Genomic DNA, 23,708 nt, shown 5'->3' on the forward strand with positions numbered 1-23,708 from the left:
TCGCACAATGTATAACTATTAGAGTTTGTAAGGCATTTCCCATACACTTTCTAATATTTTAAGCCATTATACTTCTTTAGGGTGCTTGTCATATTCATATATTCTTTTATATGATATATATATACTATACAACATCTTATATACTTTATATTATATATAAAAACAATATATATTGTAAGCTCTTCGGGGCAGGGTCCTCTCCTCCTCCTGTGTCACTGTCTGTATTTGTCTGAAAATTGCAACCCCTATTTAATGTACAGCACTGCATAATATGTTGGCGCTATATAAACATTGTTTTAATAATATTTTATACTATTATATACAATTGTTTTTTTCTACATTGTAATTACAGCTCACTTTCAGTGTACCCTCCTAATGCCAGATTCATTGCCAATGCTATCTGACATATTACTTTATTATTACAAGGTGTGTTTCTTCCCCCACCTCCTAGATCTGCAGGAAGGCGGGGACACGCGCTGCAGCCAGGAGGAGAGGAGAGAAGATCGCAGAAGCACACAGGATCGCGGTATCGGGTAAGTATGTTAGCGGTTTTATTTATTTTTAAAACTTGCATTCGCCGTATAGGACGCACCCACTTTTCCCCCCCCAGTTTTGGGGAAGAAAAAGTGCGTCTTATATGCCGAAAAATACGGTATATATTGTAAGCTCTTCGGGGCAGGGTCCTCTCCTCCTCCTGTGTCACTGTCTGTATTTGTCTGAAATTTGCAACCCCTATTTAATGTACAGCACTGCATAATATGTTGGCGGTATATAAACATTGTTTTAAAAATATTTTATACTATTATATACAATTGTTTTTTTCTACATTGTAATTACAGCTCACTTTCAGTGTACCCTGCCAATGCCAGATTCATTGCCAATGCTATCTGACATATTACTTTATTATTACAAGGTGTGTTTCTTCCCCCACCTCCTAGATTGTTAGCTCTTTGGGGCAGGGTCCTTTCCTCCTCCTGTGTCACTGTCTGTCATTTGCAAGCCCTATATATTGTACAGCGCTGCATAATATGTTGGTGCTATATAAATCCGGTTTATTAAAAATAATAATAATAATTGCCTGGATCAGAGACACCACTGCTGCTTATAATGAATTAATAATTATCAGTGGACATGCCTATACTCAGCACATCCTCAGGCACAGGGGGTGCACAATATTCTAGCAGCCAATGTTCCCATTCCCATATATGTGCACAGCAGGCACCATTCCCTCCCAGTCACACATCTGACATTTCTGCAGATCTCAGCTGAGATAACAAACGACATGTCATGACAGTTCATCCCACTGACCCAGCAAACTCCTCTCCATTGCAGCCCTGCTGCTCCTGCACGGAGGTAGAGGGGACATCAAGCCACGCCCACTAGTGACTTCCCGGTATCTGCGTCAAATGTCAATCACTTCCCTTGGCACCGCCCCGTCCCATTGAGAGACACAATGAAGAGGCGTGTCTACATGTCACATGGGCGTGGTTTGCTGCGCTTTCACTCTCTTTGGCACCGCCCCGTCTCGTAGAGAGACACAGTGTGGAGGCGTGTCTACATGTCACATGGGCGTGGTTTGGTAGCTGGGTTGCTCCGCTTTTGAAGCGTCATTGAGTCGGGGAGAGAAGAGGAAAAGGAGGAGAAGAGATCAGCAGGCTTCCTTGTCTGTGCTCATCACATTACATTGTTCTATGGACATTGTAGGCTGAGGATATGCACATATATAGCACAGCTACATAGATACATTGTACAAGTGTGAACATTCTATGCCTATTTATTAGACTTCCAGCATTGACATCAGCGGTTTGCAATCATGGCTCAGCCACAGAAGTTCTTTGAAAACCTGTCTGGAGCTGGAAAAGCCATTGGGGTCCTGACCAGTGGAGGAGATGCCCAAGGTAAGATGATTAACCCATTCATTGCTGAATTCTGCATGCCAGCCTCTGATCCCTCTATAGCTGCAATGCTCTATCATCTGTGCTTGGCATTCAGTGTTGTAATGGGATTTGCATTGCTAGACTGGCATTTCCAGGTAGCATGTATATGCTGATGGCCTGGTGCCCAATTTGCTGCACATTTACCCTGCCATCAGACAGCCCTGGTTGTTACATTTGCATTCCCACACTGATCAGTATTACAGTGCCATGTATACATTCTTTACTACTCATTGGCCTGGTGCCCACACCTGTGCCTACTTGGCAAGATCCTCCTATGGCCTGGGGTAGTGGCAGAAGCACTATGGCACTGGTTAAGTAGGACGCTAAATTACCCGGACATACACATAGCCATCTCAATAATATTCAGATGTAATTGTTTTTTATTTTTATATTTGCATTAGTTGGTTTTATGGGTTTAACTTACAAGCAGAGCCAACTGACTGATTCAGAAAAACATTCAAGAAGAACCATGGACCATGAATGCACTTGAATGGCTGTAAGCTAATGCACCTTCTAGAATCACCTTGGACATTTGTAAAAATTAAAATGAATGGTCAACATGAAAAATCAATGAGGAATTTGCAGTAAAGTAATTAGATTTATAATATGGGTGGGTCTGCATATAGCCAGTGCTTCTGTGACTATAATAATATTAAAAGTACAAGCGCTGCCAGTATGCCCAGTATTGCCCACAATATGGAGACATAAGATGACCTTCCAGCAGTCTAATAGGAGAAATGCCAGTCATGGATGGCAGCTCATTGGTTATCAGGTGCAGAAGATGCCAACCACATGCCCATAGACCATCAGTGAACAGGATTGGAGCTCTGGCATCATGCCCAGACATCTGATTGTGATTCATAAGAGCCATGGGCATCAGATCTTGCCTTCATTTGAAGGTGACTGCTTCAACCCCATAGAGGTGCCTAAGAAAAGAGAGCAGTTGACAGTAATTTTTATTACAGCATTAAATAAGCAGTCATTTTCAGTAATGGAGGCCAGTTGTAGATGGCAGTAGTAGAGACAGGTCACCTCTTACTGGAGGAGGCGGTTCTCAGGCTGAGCTGTGCTCTGCTTTCTTGATGTTGCTGCTGCATTGCGGGCTTTTCATTGCAATGACTAACACATAAGACATTCCTCACATCCTCCCACTCATGGCCTGTGTCTTTCCTCCATGTCACAAGCCTTTAATTACCACTTTCAGAATGACTACTATTACAACTGCTTCTTCTAGGCAACCTGTGATTCCCCTTCTAGTGCAGTACTACAAGTCACAGCATGTCTGCAAGAAAACAATGCACTGCTGCAGCTTGATGATATGAACCTATATTCGATCATTCTTGTTAAAGGTTCTGAATATGCTTCTGCTTCAAAACCAATAACTCATTCATTCACAGATGAATTCTAAAGGATTGCTTTCATAAAAAGGGACACGATTAGGCGTTGTACATGGGCAGCAACAGGTCTTGGTCCATAAGAACTCCTGACTTCTCACTTTTGCTGGACACATATTTGTAAATATGGATAAAAAAGATCAGTATTTTTGAAAACATATTTTGTAAATAGATATAAAAAAATAAATAGGTATTTAATAAACATTGTTGGTACATATAACCTACATGCGGAGTTTAGAATGTAATATTTACTGCAACAGTCTTCTTTTAACCCAGACCCATCATGGAACCAGACAAGCCCTGTTAAGGCTGATCATAGGTGAAAATATATAGCTGTTGCCTTTTATTATAGAAAAACTGAATTTGTATAGCGCCAACATATTACAGCGTGGTACATTAAATAAGGGTTGCAAATATCAGACAGAGGAGAGGACCCTGCCCAAAAGAGCTTACAATCTATAGGCTGTTGTCCATCCTACTCTTAAAAATGTTTGCTTGAATCTAACGGGGTCTATTTATAAAACAGTGAAAGTGACATTCACTGAAAAATTCCAGGTAGAGAATCTATGTGTTTCAATGGCAGTATTTGATTCTCCACCAGGGAATGTTTTAATGAATGCCAAATAGACCCCTAGGTGTTTTCTATTGCCAATATAATCACATAAATTCTTCAGTTAAATAAAATTATTTACTTACAATATTAAACCTGAACGGATATTTATTTATTTATTTTGCTACAGCAATACTTTTTTGCACATTGTCGGAATGGTCCTAGATTGTAAGCTCTTCGAGTCAGGGTCCTCTCCTCCTGTATCACTGTCTGTATTCGTCTGTCATATGTAATATGTTGGCACTATATAAATGTATTATTTATTTATTTGTTTGTTTGTTTTATTAATAATAATAATAATAATAATAATAATATTAATATTAATAATAATGGTTGAAATGGCAGGCCAATTTTTGAACTTTAAAGTGCCGGTCAACCAAAAAAAAATATTACCGCAGTGGTGGGTTAAGTCACCCACTGACTTTTTAGATATCTTAAGGACCCCAGCAGTGAGTTGTCCTTTACCTTTACTCATTGGCCCTTATTGGGCGTTAACATTTTTACTGTTCAATTTTTTCATTTATTTTAAATGGAGTTGGAAGAATTAGACCTTTTGGCGAGGTCTGATAAAACAATGAATCCTGGTGTAGAATTATTTAATTACAAGTGTTAATATGGGATGAGTCAGTACACCAGGGCATTATAGCCTTTGGGGTGGATGGATGCGTTAATATTAGCAGTGATGCTGCTACAAAGTTTTTTTTTCTCCTTTGTTCTTTTTGTTATAGCTTTACATGGTATAGAAGCATCAGTGATGAATAGTTGCAGTGTCATTGTATACCTGACTCTTCAGGTGCCGGTCAGCTTCTCTCCCCCATGTACAGCCTGTGTATAGACCATGGTGGCTTTGCTGCCTCTAAATCCCCTCCCCAGCCCTCATCCTCCTCCCTCCTGGCTCCTGATGTGTGTACGTGCGGTGATGGGAGTCCTTGCAGGGCTTCCTCTGACTCATACAATATGGGAGGAAACTCAAGTGGGTATCAGCATCACCATCCTCATCTTCACCTCTAATTACATTTCAAGGTCTCAGAATCCTCTACAATCCGGATTCACACCCCTAGTGTGCTCAGTGAATGAATAATATGCAAAAGGGATTATTATAGCAAGCAAATATATAGCAAATGTAGAACTGCATGATTGTGGGATTATTATATAAAATAAGCTCCTTATGTAAATATGTAAAAAAAATATTATATATTAACATTAGCCTATGTGGTTTTTGTATTGAATATGTGAAATATTTTGCTGGGGAAGCTGCTGGAGGCTGGCATGAGCAAGGCTGTGGTCATTGGAAAGAATTAGGCCATGGCATGCATATACAGTATGATATACAGGCAGCTGGGGCCAATGTTAAAGATTGCAGAAACAGAGGGAAAGGAGAGTTTATTGCAGGTGGGATTCAGGTGGTTAATGAGGGATTTTTTAAAAGATAATGTCACTATGAAGATGCCCTCAAAGCAAAATGTATAGCAGAAATGTGGGAGCTTGTGATACTTGCATGTATCTACTTCTGTACAGCGTGATCCCTCCTTGTTCCAGGTCCAGTTTATGGCCATAATCTGCTATTTTCCTTCACTAAAAAAGTAGATATAAACCTGAACTGAATATTTTCACTTTTCATCTTTTTGTGGATATCACTTCTGCTTATTGGAAACAAACACAAAAGATTGTTTCCAGTTACAGGAATCTGACTTCTGTCTGATATCTGTCTGACTTTAGCAGCAACTTCCTGTCTTCATGTGTGCACTACAGCAATGAAATGCATATGATCTAAGTATCTTGGTACCTAGACCACACTGATAGATTGTGTGTAAGGGAGTTAAATGATAAGTGTACTTTCATAGTAAACTATTGTTTGTCTTCACTTTTACTAAATGGCACTACCTACCTTTGGTCTGCCATTGGATATCTAGGTGGATAAATTACAGCATATATTTGCATTTCTAGCCTCCAGTAGTTATATCTTCTTCATGGCCAAGATAAAAAGTTATAGGATATATTTAGATTTCGTATACAAGTAGGAACAAAACAATTACTGTGTTTTATTATTAAAGTACAGGTATCCTATAATAGACCTGGCTATGCAAAGATTATATACACTGGTACAGGGGTGTCAAACTCCTTATATTTGGCCTGCAAGAAAATACCAAATGCCTACTAGAGCTGGCCTGCTGATAGACGGTGCATGCACTGCTAATACTACAAATCCCAGAAAGCTCTGCTGGTGCGCTAATCAGGACCCACAAGCACCCCCTCGTCTGTTGACATTCATTAGCAAACTTCCTCAGTCGCAGATATTTTTTAATTTCAAGGTTGGCCCACGACTTTGTCTAAATTTTTCATTTTGGCCTACTGTTTATTTAGGTTTGACACCCCTGCACGGGTAGATACGATCATCAAATATCTGCATTTACCACCCTGGTCCTTCATATCAGCACAGACTATGGCATCAATGTGGCAGTAAAATACTAAGGTGTTTTGATTAAGGAAATCCTAAAAATGTTAATAATACATGTAAAAAAAGATCAGCTAAATGTAAAAAAAATATGTCAGGTTCTTGGGTTTGTACAATTTGTATTGCCCATACTCTTCTAACTCCTAAATCCAACTCTACTTAAACTCTTCAATTAAATTACATTGAAACAATAAAATTATCCCAATGTTATGTTTTAAAAAATAAGTTTGTAAGTACAGTTTATATTTATATATGTTAAAATTAGCAGACATGTTTGTTTATTGTGTAAGCAATCATGTCTTAAAAAATAGATTGTTTACTACTTTTTTAAAATTTATATTTAGAGCTTAAAGCTCTAAAAGTGGAACTTTAGTTCCACCTTAACATGCATTAAGACAGCTAATTCTATTGAATGGACTGCCTTATATACCAAAACACATAAAAATGGTGTATACATATTTTTAAGTAACGTAGCTCACTATAACACATTGTAGTGCATTACCATGTTGGGAATGAATAAATCCACAGTGCACCAGCTCAAATAAAGTGCTCTTTTTTACCACAATGCCAAAGCGTTAATCCTGAAAATACAAGTGTGTAGATCTGACTTCACTATGACTCTAATTCATGCTTTTAGCAGTCTGTGACTATGAAATGATTGAAGAGACAGCCAGATAGCTGACATTCTTTGAAGGAGATCCAAAACGGCCGCTCCCATATTTCTCTATGTACAGGTTTTTTAGACACATAGCCCTGGAATAATTATTAAAGCTCTCCAAGGCTGGAGAAGATACACTTTCATCAGTGAAGCTTGGTGATCCAGCAAACCTGGAATGGATCTGGTGCAGAATTGCAAACATTTGCTTACAAATAGTCAATGACATTTGGGAAATCCATTCCAGGTTTGCTAGATCATTCAGCTTTACTGATGAAAATGCATTCTCTCCAGCCTTGGAGAGCTTTATTAGGTTGGGGTCAAAGTGAGGATAAAACAAATAAAATAATCTGTAATTGGCCACAATGCTAATCCCCTGGAGCAAAGGCTAAAAAAAATTACAAGAATGCTTCCTAATAACCCTTAATTAAAAATTCCTGAGATAATTGAATTGTTTATTTTATGTTACTTTCCTTATCTAGTAAAAACACTTTGAATATAATAAAAGTCTTCATGGTAATGATTTCTTCAGAACATCGGTTACCCATTGTAAGTGCAAATATGACGCAACCTCACATCTGTCACTTTCATTTTTACTACAGGAAGTTCCGTTTGTATTCATATCTATGTGAATCGAGACGTTGATGTGTAACCATTACTAAACTGAAACCATTCTTGAGAAATCATTAGAATTTGCAGAAACAAAGTCACATAGACCAATGTGAAATCAAGAGGCTGAAACACTGAAATTAATTGATTATTGAACTGTGAAGATGAAAAGAGAATTTTAGCTCATTTAAGGCCTCTGAGGATTTGATGCGGTGATGTGAAGGTGAATCGATCAGTGGAGGAAGGGCAACCCCAGGGACACTTGGATGCACTGAAATAGTCATTGAGCATCAGGTGCTTGTCCTCTGTGCAGCCATGCAAGGTCATGCAGACTGCAGGCTGGCATATTTAGAAATGAGATTGCATTATGGGGGTGGTGCATGCTTTGTCATTGGAGCCGGTAAGGAAAAATAAGCCAGCAGGCGTCAGCTTATAAATAGACCTTTTATGTTTGGAGGAAGCAGTATAGTTCTGCTGTCATTCAGGCACTGGTGAAAAAAGACCTTTACGCCCTTATGTCTGTTGACAATATAGACGTGGCCAGTGTCCAGCATTTTCTGTGCATCAACACAAGATGGACTGTTGTGCAAAATGCTGATGTCCATCATATTTTATTTTACTGGTGCTACAGCACAATGACAGCTCTAACTGGCCACAGATAGCAGAATTTTATTGCATAGTCTGTTCTATTTAGTATTATACAGAACTGTGGATTAACAAAATATCAAATATGTTTTTGGGGACAACACCATTTTCAGAAGCCCTAAAATTGTAAAGACCAAAAATAAGGTTCCAAAAAAGTAAAAGGTAAAAAAGTCCAAAAAAGGAATCATTAATGTCTATCTAGTAACATAAACCATAAGCCCACCAACACAGTATACAGTATACACTGCATTTCTCCATTCCCATTCTCCATTTCACCAAAATATTTAGACTTCAATAAAGAAAAATATTTGAAATAATTACCACTAGTGGGGACCAAAAGGTCCCATTGAGAATATAGAAAGGCCTATAGGAGCTAATAACCAATCATACTGTTTGGTTATCCTATATATGATTTCTGATTGGTTGGAATTTGTTAAGCCAGCTGTTGTGTCAGTACCAGTGATGACAAGATTTACTTCCAAGCTGCTCTTTCTTGTCCTGATTGACCTGATTACCTGATTCTCATTCCAAAGGTGATTGATTTGGCCACCATTAATGCAAATTGGAATTATCCTTTGGAGAGTCTTATTGATTAACTTGTAAATTCTTTGTGAAAATGGACAATAAATGTTTGCTAACAAACATTTGCTAACAAACAGCAAATTACTTTTAAGAAATCCATTCCAGGTTTGCTGGATCACCCGGCTTCACTGATGAAAGTGTATCCTCTTCAGTCTTGGAGAGCTTTAATAAATGACTAATACCAAGTTCACTAAACTATATTTTTATAAACCTGTCTTTGTGCATATAGGGTACATGCATGCAGTCACAGAAAATGTCCTTCCCCAACTTACAAGTGTCTACAATACCTTTGTATGCTTTAGAAATAACTGTACCCTCACTGAAACCCGTGAAATGATATGGCGGGCGTCTACATATCCTTGGTCATATAGAGCATATTTAGTCTAATTATTAGCTTGGACTAAGCATCAGCTGCACAGTAGCTATGTCACTATAACTCTGGCCTTGCAGCAATAGGGCCCCAGGCCTAAATCTCTTTCTGCATTAAGTTTGTATCTGGTGCCTGTATCTGCATGTGTTTTCTCCAACATCTCAAATACATACTGATATGTTAAATAACTTCCCCCCTAAATTGACCTTAGACTGTGATAATGACAAATGATTATAGTAGGGACATTAGATTTTGAGCAAAGCACGGTTAATGACATGATTATGGGGTCTGTAAAGATATAAGCATTATATAAAGTAAAAAGTAAGTTCTTTTTCTGATAACACAAGGGGATCACCTCTTTCTTTTTTACTTTTTCTATTCTGAGAAAAGTAAAAAAAAAAAAATTATCTTTAATTTACCTTGGTGTCCATAAAGTATTGTTGTGTTAATTGCAGAAATAATTAAAACATTACTATATATAATGGATATCATCTAAAGGAAGAAAGGAAGAACAGCCAATCCAGCTCTCGGTATTATCTCTGCACTCCTGTGTGCTATATACAGTGTATATATAGTGCATACCAGTGGAATTCTTTGTGATTTGTAGGGGGAGCCAGGCTTGCTGTTGTGAATGAGGCAAATGGCTTATTGCAAATCCCATAATCTTATTATGAAGGTCTGAAACCTTGTCCCATAGTTACCTAAGATACACAAAATTCATTGCGTTTCCTTGGTATAGTCCGCTCATGCTACCTACAGCAAGCCTATCATTATTAACTGGTCTGGCAACAGTAAACAGTTGACCAATTCACCATCCTTTGTCAATCACCTTTGTCTGTGCATGGTCCTAATATATATTTGTAGAATTCGGGAAGCCTAGGGACTACCTGGTAGGATAACAACTGCTACATGTAAAGCCTTAGAAGAACACACATTATGATTATTTATTTACAAACATAGAAATTAATTAGGTTACTGAAGCCACAAGATAAGCATAACTCTTTGTTCTATTATTCACTATTACATCTCAGATTACATATGAAATATAGATCCTGAATACTGAACTCTATAATGTCTTACATACTGGAAAGTGGTCTTTGGTTCCACTAGTGCAAGCCTAAAAGACTCTAATTGTTTGTTGGCACAATCAGTTCCTATTTCAGGCAACTGGGTATTTGTTTTTACAAGTCTGTCTAACTGTTCAAACAAAGCCTTTAGTAGAAGACCCATTACTATGGAGTACCTGGGAGAATTTTCTTTATTTATATAAAGCATTGACATATTTTATGTTGGATTGCTGACTGCATAGAACCATTGACATTAGTCACTAGCTCCTGACATTTGCAGTACTTTAGCTATGTAAGTAGACACTAAATCAGTGTTTCTCAACCAGGGTTCCTCCAGAGGTTAATAGAGGTTCCTTGAGCAATGAGCAGTTTGTGACACTCAGGTCAGTTTAAGTGACTTCAATGATCTTTTTGGCTTTTTGTAAGGGTGACATTCTTCATTGGCCAGCTATGTAGGAGGTATTCTTCCCACTGACCCCACACTAGTATTCTGTGAGCTGTGGATAAAGTAATTATAGAAGGAGTTCCCTGAAGTCCTGAAAGGTATTTCAAGAGTTCCTCCATGGTAAAACGGTTGAGAAAAGCTGCACTATGTGGTCAATTTACTAAGCAGTAGACTGTTCAAATAGCATGAGAATTATCCCCTTAGAAGGGATTTTTTACTTACTAAAAATTCTGGTTTAGACTTCCTTGCATGTTATTGGGAATTTGCAATGTGAATTCTCAAGGCATTTAGTCAACTAGGTGAATTATCCCTTGTATGATGATAATTACCTTGGTGAGTAAGCAGTAACTTATCCCCATTGCAGGACCAGTTGTGTTTAAAGGGATGGAACCTACCAGTATAGTTGGACTGGGAGGAACTGGAGCACCCAGAGGTAATCCACAGAAAGATGGAGGGAGCAATGTACGAATTTCATCATCACCAATCATCATCACATGCTACCAATAAAACTAAAATCAATGTACTTGATGGTAAATTGGCAGTTTATAGAATGAGTCTGTGAAGTATGCAAAATAGGCAGTATTACAGGTTTTATGACAGCACTAACAGAAATGTTTTTGCTTTCCCTCAGGTATGAATGCAGCCGTCCGTGCAGTTGTTCGCATGGGAATCTATGTAGAAGCCAAAGTATACTTTGTCCATGAGGTATGTATGAACAAAACCTTTACATTTAATATGGTGATTTAAAGTGATTTGAAGCAAACAAACAAAAACACAATGATAAACTTATGTATGAACTGTTTTTCCTGCCAACATAATTGTTAGGCTCTTTAAGCAGAACTATCATTAAAAAAAAAAAAAAAAACCTTTATAGATGGAAAGCCATCGATCACTCCGCGATCTTTGTTCAGTTGGTCCCATGCCATCCATTTTGCTTTATTCATCTCTGGTGTTTCTTCCTCTTTATCCTGGATACTCTTTCTACTTCACCAAATCTGGTACTGCGAGGGCAGACTCGGGAGATGTGTTTCCAGAAAATGTAAAAAAAACTTTTTTTTTTACAGTAGAAGAAAGCCTCCTCTGCGTATACCCAAAATTGGTCATGCGCAGGAGGAGCAGCCTACGGCCTCCTGGAATAAGTGACATATGTATCCCAGGAGGCTGAAGGCTACCCATTCAGTATTTACCGCTGCCGGGGTAATGACAGAAGGGGAGGTGTCCTCTTTAAAATGAAAAAAACATGTACCATTTTTACTTTTTAAACCAGAAATGTGAGACTGACATTCCTTGTTGCAAATTTCAGATTCTAATGTCACCTGGTTTATTGAGCAATAAATGACATTATGATATCACTGATATTCTTCCTGTTTATGGTGCTGAGACTTCTTTTCAGCTCTTAGTATCCTGATACCCAGAGCAGAAAATATTCTAGTTTGGGAGATGCCACATTTTTGATCTTGTCACCTATGCAGGGCAAAGCTAAAAATAATCATCTGTTTGCAAAAGCCGCTCCCTTGATGGGGGCTTTGCTCATTGGCCGGTATTTTCATAGCCCTTTATAGACCAACAAGTTTCCAATGACAGGTTCCCAATTGTCACATCAGCCATAGTCTTCTTTCACTATATAGTGTTCCATATATATGTATTATATGTGTGTTCTATATAGTATACTATATATGTGTCTCCAGACGAATAATTATTATTATTACACAGTATTTATATAGCGCCATCATATTACGCAGCGCTGTACAGAGTCCATAGTCATGTCACTAGCTGTCCCTTAAAGGAGCTCACAATATAATGTCCCTACCGTAGCCATATGTCTTTGAAACTGTCTAAGGTCAGTTTTTTAAGGGGAAGCCAATTAACCTAACTGCATGTTTTGGGAATGTGGGAGGAAACCAGAGTACCCGGAGGAAACCCACGCAAACACTGAGCGCTAACTTCTGAGCCACGTTGCTGGCCATGAAATGGAAAGAAGTCTGCTTTCTGATTGGTAGAAAATCATAGGCAGAAAACCTAAAAAAAATTTCCGTCACTTGTACTGGTCATGTTTTTAGGTACATTTATAAAAAATACTAAACTGGACTAAAGAACGTTGGTTATTTTTTCCTGGATTTCTACTTATAATGTAATGTAATCGTAAAGTATTTATTGTTATGAACAAAGTCCACTTGCTGTGGAGATTTGCTGGCGTGGTGTGTTTTATAAGCAGGACAGGGAGGTCTGAATTTAGTTTTCCGATATGTGGTCTGATAGTGTAGCTGATTGTCCTAAATGTATTTATTAATTCTAGATCTAGATTTCCAGTAATCATTCACTTCATTGCAATCATTGCATTTCTTCAAATTCACACAACTCTGATGTCCTTCCTTGAACTCTAGTAAAAGCAAAGGTGACAAGTTTCCATTTTTATAGGTGTTGGCTGTACTTATCATGTATGCAATATTTAGTCGTTCGATTCCCATGAATAATTCTGTTTATTGGGAAAAGATGACTTATAAATGATTAGGTGAAAAACAAGTAAAGACTTTGTGACATATAGAAGAAAAGGGCTAAAGGTTGCTTTCATGGGGATATTGTGCTATCTGGCTGAACTTAGGCTGAATATAAACTTCTCATTACAAACATGAGCAAAAACCTGTAAAGTACATCAGAGCACCTGCATCTTACATCATCAGAAATCTAACTAACCAGTAGATGGGTGTGTTAGGTGTATTACCATATTTAAGGACCTAAATTTAAGGATTCTTCGGTGAACATCTTGGAAGTTTTCATTGACAGGTCAGAAGTATAAAATATTAGAGATATAAACCAGAACATATTAGTGCATGCAAATCTCAGTTCACAGCAACAGTACAGGTTCATTTTATTAATATAAAATTGTATTTAGTATTCTCCGTGGAGAATACCATGTCTGGTAAGTGTCTTCTTTGACCTTCACAGCTCCAGACAGTGCAACATAACTTCCATCTTTCATCAATTTATTGTGTGACTTCCTGTGTATCTCCTCTTTCCTATTCATGAGTCATTTGCAGCAGATAGTGTTTGTATGTGTGTGCTGTGTGTTAATATTCTCCGGCATGCATGGAAGTTGTACTGATAGTATTGTTTGCATTGTGTATGACTTGAGTTGTACAGTAATAGAAATCAATGTATGGGATATAGAGCAGAAGAAGCAGAAATAGAGGACTGTAATGACATGGTGTAAAGCAGGGGTCGGCAAACTTTTTGGACTACTGGGCCATTTCAGGAGGTCAAGAAGGAACACTAGGCCAGAAGAAGCAAGGTGTCAAAGGAAAGGTTTTTTCCAACCGTGACTGCAAGCGAGAAGCCTCAGTCTTCCGCTTATCCGTGGTGTAGTCTCCATATGTGTGCACGTGCTTAACATCGAAATGCCCCTTGAGATTAAACCGCTTGAAAGTGCTGTTGGTGTCTTTGCACACTAAACACAGGGCTTTGTTGCCGTGTTAGATGAAGAATAATTCGTCAGTCCATTCAGGGTTGAAGACATGACGTTTGAGGTCAACCTTCCGGAGACTGGTAGCTGCGCGTTGCTTCTGCTCTATAGGCATAGAAATTGGGGTTACCGTGCAGGAACTCAATGATATCGATGATATCGCAGGAACTCCCGATAACACGACAATTCAATTAGACCAGATCCAACAATAAATAACTAGGGGGGCGTTGGGCCAGACTGGAATACTGGCTAAGCCGTATACGGCCTAAAGGCTGGAGTGTGCCTACCTCTGGTGTAAAAGAACAGATACACTTTTGCATATGCCATTAGCAGAAAGTCTTGGGACAATGAGCTTCAAGGACAATAGACCAGTTAGCACCTCTTCAAGAAGAGGACGCTTATATAAGACTTCCAAAACCATCTGCATTAGCAAAGACTATGATCAGAAGCAGGAGGAATTTTCAATTATCCCCAATGATAGCAAACCAAATTATCTTGGGATGGTTAGAATGCAGGCTGCTAAAAGAGATATGGCATAGGCCAGTCACATCTATGTTAAAGCTGTTTTCCTGTTATCCCTTATCATTACTGTGAAATTCCCTTAAATGGTAGTTTAGCCTGAAGTGGCCCATTGCTGAATTTCCTCAGTTCAAATGTTAAAAATTTGAGAAGCCAATGTGGGAACAGGTCAGACGGGGGAACAGAACAGTAAGAGTATAATAAGAGGAGAAATTCAGCTGATATCAGGGAAAATGTCAAACCAGATTAACAATCAGGCAGCTACACAAAGAGAAAATAGGGCATGTAAAATTAGAATCTGGACATTGCAGTTAGCACATCATGAACTAACATCGATGAAAGCTTTCCTAATCACATGTAAATCATCATCTCAGGGTCATGTCATCAGAAAGGGATGGAGCATTTAGAACATGTTCCTTGTGTACAACAAGCTGCACATACATGTTTCACCAAGGTTTCACCAAAATAATTATAAGTCTTCTTTAATGATAAACCAAATGCTGAAGATCTGTGTGGAGAAGACCATGATGGTACAGGGAGAGTAATACTTACCTTGCTGGAGACTAAGTAATCAGAGGGTTTCCCTTGCACATAGCCTGCATTTCCATGGAGTGGAGACAGGGAACACATGGCATGGAACGGGCCAGCAGCTTACAATCCCGAACAGGTTATGGGCCTTAAGTAGACTGGACAGTGAGCCAAGTAGAATTAGCAGAGTGAGTTAGTAAAGTGCAATTAGTTAGTGAGTCAGTAGATACTGGGTCCATAACAGCTGTGCAAGGGCAAGAAATGATCAGCAAACAGGACACATTGGCAACAGGTAAACAGGACCAAGCCATGGTCAGAAGAAAAAAACTAAGTAATGAGACAACAACAGGTGAACAGGAAGAAGCCATGGTCACAAGGCAAACTGGATCAGGAACAGGTCTTATATGGTGTCATGTCCATGATCACCTTTTGGCCTCTGATTGGAAACTTCATGCAGAATGCCTAAATATATGTGTATGCAGATAGATGTGCACATGGGTACATGGGATAATGGACTTCATTTACCAATGCTCTTCAAGGCTGGAGAGAATACACTTTCATATGGGAACCTGGGTTCGCCACATGATTGAGAGGGTTTCCTCCCACATCCAAAAAACATGTAGAAATGTGGCTTCCGCTCATAATTGGCCTTAGACTGTGTTAATGACATATAACTATGGCAGGGAAATTAGATTGCGAGCCAGTTGGTGAACTATCTATGGACTTTGTAAAGCGCTGCATAGTATGTTGTATCTTTATAAATCCAGTTAGGATGTTCCACACATTTGCATGCACACAGTTGTACAGAAGCTTAGGTTTGCAGGGTTACACACATATGTGCACATTGACATATGGAGGTAGTATCCTGACACAGGGATTTGCTTCATCATATCAGGAAGGAGAACTATGAGCAGCACAAAAGACATTAGAGACACAAATACCTTGGATCTCACACAGCAGATACACAACTCCTAGAGTGCAGGCACAGGGCATTGCCTAGGCACATACACATGCCTGGAATTGCACTGCTATACATCAGAGAAATTCAAAAAAAAAAAAAAAAAGTAACCCTGGGTAGTTGGAAAGAACAATAAACATTTGAAGGTTTCCCTGGAGACCTGGCATGAAGATTTCTCCTGAATAGAGGCGTCCTGTTGTTGCAGACGGCAGGGAAGGTACATATTTACTAAAAGCACAGCATACAAGTAAACAGTACCAGGTCTTGGATTTAATGACAGACCCATTCTAAGGTATACAACGCAATAATAAATTATTGTATGTTTTATTTAAAAATACACAAAACTTTACCTGTATTTCCTTATCTACAAGCATTCATTGTTTCTTGTGTTTGTTTAACACCATGCAGACTCTGCTCTATGCAGATGTACTAAGGACTATTTACTGTAACATGTATGTTTTATAATTTCCCAGCTGTGTCATCCATGTAGTTACACTTTGGTGACATTCCAATTCTCCGACAATGTATCTTCCCATCTCCTAACATTCCTCCAACTCTTTTCCTGCATGGGTCACAGTAAAATTATTTTAAGACGGATTTAAAGCGTCAGCATGTTAAAACAAATCTTCCCCCCGGGACTGCATTCCAAAGTCAGATAAACCTTTTGGATTGCACATTAACAGTTGCATACATTTAAAATTTGTAGCCAGATGACAATATATAAACCTGGATTATTGCTTTTTTTTATGGAGATTACATGCAGTCGTGTGGTTTACTATATATATATATCAATTATTTTGCTTCATTCAATATATGCGCAAATGGAGCTGTTTGTATGATGCTACAAATACTGAATAACACATTTTGGGTTTGCAGACATTTGAAAAAAAATAAAGCAATAAAAATTGGAATTCTTACATATCTGTGTCTTCTCATTAAGACAAACAGGGATGTAAGCAATTATTATTATTATTATTATTATTATTAATAAACAGGATTTATATAGTGCCAACATGTTACGCAGCACTGTACAATAAATAGAGGTTGCAAATGACAGGCTAATACAGACAGTGATACAGGAGGGGAGGACCCTGCCCCAAAGAGCTTACAATCTAGTAGGAATCTGTTAGGTTGATGGAGAATTTGTTGCTGCCACAAAATGAGTGCATTACATATTACTGTGCACATTACAGTGGAGTGGCCCTGGCATATTTGCATTTTTGACTACAGATATCTACAGATGTTTTATGTTAGAATCCTATTTAATTTAATCCAGTAATGAAATCACTGGTCATAAACTGATCAGGACAGAACATGTCCACAACTTTTTATAGGTGTCATTTCCTATAATAAACCCATCAGGCCATAAATGATGGCTGCTAGTGTGTGCAGAAGCCGCTATTTGGTTCAGAAATGACGACATAGCTGTTATACCTAATGACGTTGCCAGGCAAATAATTTCCTGCATTAAACAAGTAGACCAGTGTTTCTAGTCTGGAAAGTTACCAAAGAAGTGTTTCAGGAAGATGAAAACCAGAGAAACTTGTTCTAACAGCGACACACAAAACCGTACCGTAACACTGACTGTGATTGTATACTTTATATAGACCTTAGGTATAATCTCTGAATCTGGCTAAGGGACCAAGCTAAGAACACTTGTCTGCTGTGCAAAGGGAAAGTTTGTTTTGGAAAATACTCTGCATTTTTCTACAAATTATCCAACTTTTGTATTCCTGTATTTCTATTTGTGGATTGAGGCCACATGGGCATTGCCATCTTTGCCCTTCTAGGTAACAGCAGGCAAGGGGGAAAGTCATAGCTTCTTTGTGTGACATATAATGGCCGTGTAGTTTGGCATGCCATGGTCGCATTGCGTATCATGTCCATGTTGTTTGTCCCCAGACATGCAGGTGTCTGATCGCACTCTAATATCTGTGGCTAATTTAAGGATTGATGATTTCCCTGTAGCCATGGTTTACAAATCCTCATTTACAATTGGGAATCTGTCTTCTGTTTTATTTTTACCAGTGGCATTTCTTATTGGTTATAAGCTTTTCAGCTTCCTGTATTCTTTATCTACCACCTATCTGCTGACCAAGATTTTGAATGCGCATTGCACACTGATGACCTTGGCCCTGTTAAGTCTCGATTCTACAAGCTGCCAAAATACTTATTCCAGGCACCAGTGTCTGAAATGTTTTTGGGAACACCCATCTATCACTCAGTAGCTAAACCTGTAAAGGCCAGCATTACTCAAGTAGTTACTTGCAGTTCTAGCAATCAAACCTCAGTTGACTAGCATTCTCACAAGGTGGTTAGTGATGGCATCCTCTTGTGAGTATTGGTTTCCTAATACGAAAAACTAAACCCTGGGGCAAGCTAATGTCATCCTATTATTATTAATAAAAACAAAAATAATTAACAGTATTTATACAGCACAAACATATTGTGCAGCGCTGTACATTAGGAAGGAGTTGCAAATGGCAGAGAGATACAGACAGTGGCACATACTATTGAATATTGCAGCATATTGGGTATAGGTTTGGGGACATCTTAGTCTCACTCTGCACCAGAGCAGTCAGCAGTCAGTGTGCACAGTTCTCTAAATTAGGTTATGCAAACCCCCCGAACTTTACAGATAGGGAAGGGGGACAAATTTTAGCTCAAATGACATCCACATTTTGCTGACCATAAAAAAATAAAACAAAATGATTAGTTAAACCAAAAAATGCTGTTTTCTTAAACTGTGTTTACTTTATAATAGCATTTTATAAAAAACAAATGGAATCATTTAAAGGCTGTATGAAGGTTTTGTGTTAAATTGGATGTTTTATTAGATAAATATTTTTTTAGAGGTGTATAAATCAGGGACAGTTGGGCGCTACAGTTACAGATAATGTAATAATAATGTGTTTCCAGTAAAATGGTAGCTGTAAGGCCAAAATATCTATTTTGAGCGCAATTAGGTGACGTCCTTGAAACAACATTAAGTGCTGTATTCTGCTGTGGGTTGCAGGTCCATAAAAAATTCATATATATGCAGACACACATTATTAAACCACGCTAATTTCAACATAATGCTGCACAAAGAAAGAAAACATTTTAAATAGCAAATGTAGTCATGTGAAATCCAGGTTATGCAGTTAGTTTGGAAAAAAAAACAATAACTAATTCATCTCGTTTAGCTTTATGTCTAAAAAAAATGTGTCTGGAGATATAAGGTTAGAAATATAAGTGAGCAGTGTATGACAGATGATTGGCAGCAACTATCAGACTTCACACAACCCCTGACATTTACACAAAAAATACCTTTAATCTCTAAACCAAATCACTAAAGTCTTATTTAAATCTTTACCATGAATGTGATTTCTGTCTTTTTAAATCTGAAGCTGTGATCCTGCCATGTTATTGTACGGTGCTGTGTAATATGTTGGCGCTATATAAATTAATATTACTAATAAGCAATTCCTGTTACTTGGTGACAACTGTCTCTTAATTATGCTCCTGTTTTCTCAGCTTGTTACACGTTCTCATGGAGGAGGCTAAAAGCTGCCTTGCTGACACACATTACTACATGTATGTTGTCACTGGAAGATGATCTAAAATAGTGTGGAGCAAGAAGTGGTTAAAAAAGGCTGGTCGAGATAAGCAGCTCTAAGATGGAAATAGATCAAAATAGTTTTAAAAAGTTTACACAAAGTTTTATCAAATTATTGTGGCTTCTTTAGGCTTCACTTTTCTTTAAACTATAGTTTGTTGAAGAACTACGAACCGCGCAAATACCGCAAATACAGCATTGGGCTGGGAGATTTAGCCGAAGGCAAATCGGGTTAAATTTCCAATTCTAACATTAGAGATTGTATATGTGTTTCTGAAGATGGGTAGGATTCTACTATTCGGGATCTTCAGATGCTGGCCCCATGCTTAAGGTTGGGGCTATTTTGTTTTTGATGTTGCTGGCAAATGCCACTGTCCATGCTAAGCAAAATGAAGTCCTCTTCCAGACCATTAAAGGAGCCCAGCTAGCAACCATTGGGATTGATTTACTAAAGCCATTGAGGCTGTTCACTCTGCATAGTAAATGTGCTACAAATGCACAGTGCAAACAATATTTAGTTGTGTGCAAAGGAAATGTAAAAAAAAAAAATAATGATTTTTGCTTGTACAATTACAAGTGAAAGCAAAGTGAATGTGTAAGACCTGCAGGCTCAACTGCAGATCCAACTTCTCCCATTCAAGTAAATGTGAATGGTTTGAACCATTTTTTGACACATGGCTGTGCTATATTGCAGTGCAATTCCATGAAGAGACAAGAAACTTTTGGGCATGTGTCTGCATGCTGCAATCATATGCAAATGTATTACCTACAGTTCAGCTTGGTGCTCCTGGGTGCAAGGCAAAATAATTTGCCCAGGAGCAGCAAACCGCTGTGCAGGTAACACATTTCTTGCCCGGTAGTGGCCAACCATTTAGTTTTCCACTGCAGGTATATGAGAGGGCCCTTACGTGATGCAAGGGTTAGTACATTTTTCTTTCTTCTAGAGCACTGTGTGTGCAAGAGTAGGGTAAGATCAATAATAACCTTCACATTTCTCACTTTCTGTGCCATTTACCCGCAATATTGACACTCTTTTCCCCCTGTAAGAGTTGTCAATCTGTTGAGATTTTACAAACAGAGCCCAGAGTGCAAACATGATATTATTTGGTGCATAAAAGTTAGCATTAACCATGTCATTGTACACATCTCACTGCAACCCAGAGATGTTTTTATACTGAGGTTCCTATTTAAATGAAGGCCTTGTATGTGTATGTGGTTATTAGTTCAGCAGTACATAAATACAATGAAAACTAATTCTGTTTTATTTGCCTTTCAGGGTTATCAGGGTATGGTGGATGGTGGAGACAATATTATAGAGGTATCATGGGAGAGAGTGTCAAGCATCTTGCAAGTGGTAAGTACAATTCCATAATAAATAAATTAAGAATAGTTATGTTATTTACATTGTAAGTTATTATAAAAGGTTTGGTAGTGTCCATTTTACCTATTTAAGTAGGAATGTATTCTGAAGATATTTTAAATAAAAACCCAACTTGGCTTGTTTAGCATTAGTGTTGTAATGGGACAGGCTGCAAAAATAAAAGGACAGATCTGATAATGATCCAGCTGCCTTCCAACTAAAATAAAGTTTAAGCCTAACAGTGGTTGGCACCCCAATAGGATGGTATAAGAGATCCTAAACTCGATCTTAGAACTGCACATACAGTAACTGTATGCAATACTAGAGAACAATATCCAGTTTATTAGCGGAAATGATGGTCCAGGACTGTGCTTTGTTTTCTTGTAGTGAGTGGAGGTTAACACTCTGGCCTTGCAGCGCTAGGTCCCAGGTTCAAATCTCTGAACACTATCTGCATGGAGTTTGCATGATCTCCCTGTGTTTGCAAGGGTTTCCTTCTGGCACTCCGGTTTCCTCCTACATTCCAAAAACATGCAGTTAGGTTAGTTGGCTTCCCCCCAAATTGACCTTAGACTGTCTTATTGACATATGACTATGGTAGGGACATTAGATTGTGAGCCGCTTTGAGGGACAGCTGGTGAAATGTCTATGGATTTTGTAAATGGCTCAGCAATATGATGGGGCTTTTTTCTTTTTTGTATTTATAGTCTCGTCAATCTAAAAAAAAATAATACATTTGTTTCTGTTGCAGGGAGGTACAGTCATTGGAAGTGCCCGCTGTAAATCATTTAGAACCCGTGAAGGGCGTTTGCAGGCAGCTTACAACCTTATTCAACGCGGCATCACAAATCTCTGCGTTATTGGAGGAGATGGTAGCTTAACTGGGGCTAATCTTTTCAGAGAGGAGTGGAGCGGACTTCTTGATGAATTAGTAAAAAATGGTAATACTAAATTGTCTGAAGTTCTTTCGGGTGCTTTTATTTTTTTTTTGAAAAAGAAATACAGCTTCACCTGCTGACTGGATAAACAGATATATAATTATTATATTCAGTGTTCCATATTTACAGCTGTACTTATTTTGATTATAGAAAAGTTATTCAACCTCCTTTACAATATATTACACAAATCACATGTGTATGTGTGCATGTATATCTGATTGGAGAAGTCAGACACCTCACACTAATTTTTTCCATGGGTAAACAACATTAGTTCGCCAAAAAAGCCAATTTCTACACCCAAGAAGGGTCAGCTAGGTATATGTGTTTCTTTCCATAAGGATTGTCATCTCATCTGTCTCAAATCCCCTGGACCAAAAACATCTATTTAATTTCTATAACTTATACCTCGAAGATTTAGCTTTGGTTGTAGAAGCATTCATATTTTTCACATCATCGCATGAAACTGAACAGGAGTGACTATACCAGAGCCTGCAATTAATGGATTAAGCAGACCAATTTGACAAATTAACAGGCATCTTACCAAGAGACTGCTGTGTAGATCCAAACACATTATATGGCTAATCACAGTCTAATTATAGGAGATCTTGGACTTTAGTAGAAGAGAGCTTGGCCTGGACTATGTCACGTATTATCTAGATTGTAATTGTACATTAGTGTTTATTTGATTTGTCTTTTGTCCAACTTTGGACACTTATAAACTGTCAATTGTTATCATTATAGTCACAAATCTTGCAAAACAGATTTCAAAGACTACAAGCACATTTTAGGTCATGGTTTCTCATTTAGGGTTCCGTGAGGTCCCTCCAGAGGTTGCTAGGGTTGCTTGAGCAATTTGTGACCCTCAGATCAGTTTAGCTGACACCAATGACCTTTTTGGTGATCTGTAAAGGTGACATTCTTCTCAGTGATTATCAATGTAAGAAACATTCTGACCACCACACTAATGTACTGTGAGCTGAAAGAAAGGCTGCATCGGGGACTGCTGTAGGACGCTAGATCATTTATCTTTGGTGACATTCATCTAGAGATAATTGTCACCCAAGATGACTGATCGAGCGTGTTTTCAGGAGTCACCTAATGTCATTTATCAATCGGTCCTAGCATATTAGTGAAAGACTGAGTGGGGTATGACTGCCGTACTTTCCTATGGGGAGGACAGGGCTAGGGTGCCCCTTGCTTGTCCTCCCTATACCTCTAGTGTTACTGGAAACTGGATTGTTGTTGGATTGTTTCCAGTGACATTATTCTAATATGTGTACATAGCTTACAGTGTTCTGTATTTACCAAAAAGGAGTCACACATCAGGGGACCCAGGCATACCACACTCCCGAAGTGATTGTCAGCTCAGTCGACCAGTATTTCACTGAATTTACCACTTACAGCCATCTACTGGAAAATGCTAGGTGCCTGGAGTACAGACAGGCAATCACCTCTAACCTCTTTTCCTAAAATGAAACTGTTTTAAAAAAAGAATGCTTGCAAATAGTTAAAAATGATTGCATAAGTAGTGACAAGCATTTCTAATTCAAGTATACGGAGGCAGCAGGGATGGCAAGT

At 38.4% G+C, this 23,708-nt stretch overlaps 1 protein-coding gene and 1 long non-coding RNA gene across 4 annotated transcripts in view; one reads left to right on the forward strand and one right to left on the reverse strand.

Moving 5' to 3' along the window:
• The first annotated feature begins 1,612 nt into the window (after nt 1–1,612).
• Nucleotides 1,613–23,708, forward strand: part of PFKP (phosphofructokinase, platelet) — a 56,372-nt gene continuing 34,276 nt past the window's right edge. For all 3 annotated transcript variants that reach the window (XM_072412635.1, XM_072412634.1, XM_072412632.1), the window contains exons 1-4: nt 1,613–1,898; nt 11,401–11,474; nt 21,109–21,186; nt 21,944–22,133. In XM_072412635.1, coding sequence (XP_072268736.1) covers nt 1,814–1,898; nt 11,401–11,474; nt 21,109–21,186; nt 21,944–22,133 — 427 coding nt within the window. In that variant the 5' untranslated portion in view covers nt 1,613–1,813. The remainder of the gene's footprint in view (nt 1,899–11,400; nt 11,475–21,108; nt 21,187–21,943; nt 22,134–23,708) is intronic.
• Nucleotides 2,304–4,892, reverse strand: LOC140332171 (uncharacterized). Its single transcript, XR_011921044.1, has 2 exons — nt 4,723–4,892; nt 2,304–2,863 (listed from the first exon to the last, which is right to left on the reverse strand). It is a non-coding gene; the product is annotated as an uncharacterized lncRNA (long non-coding RNA).

This window comes from Pyxicephalus adspersus, chromosome 5 (genome assembly GCF_032062135.1).
Source record: "Pyxicephalus adspersus chromosome 5, UCB_Pads_2.0, whole genome shotgun sequence".
In the NCBI taxonomy this organism is placed as follows: domain Eukaryota; kingdom Metazoa; phylum Chordata; class Amphibia; order Anura; family Pyxicephalidae; genus Pyxicephalus; species Pyxicephalus adspersus.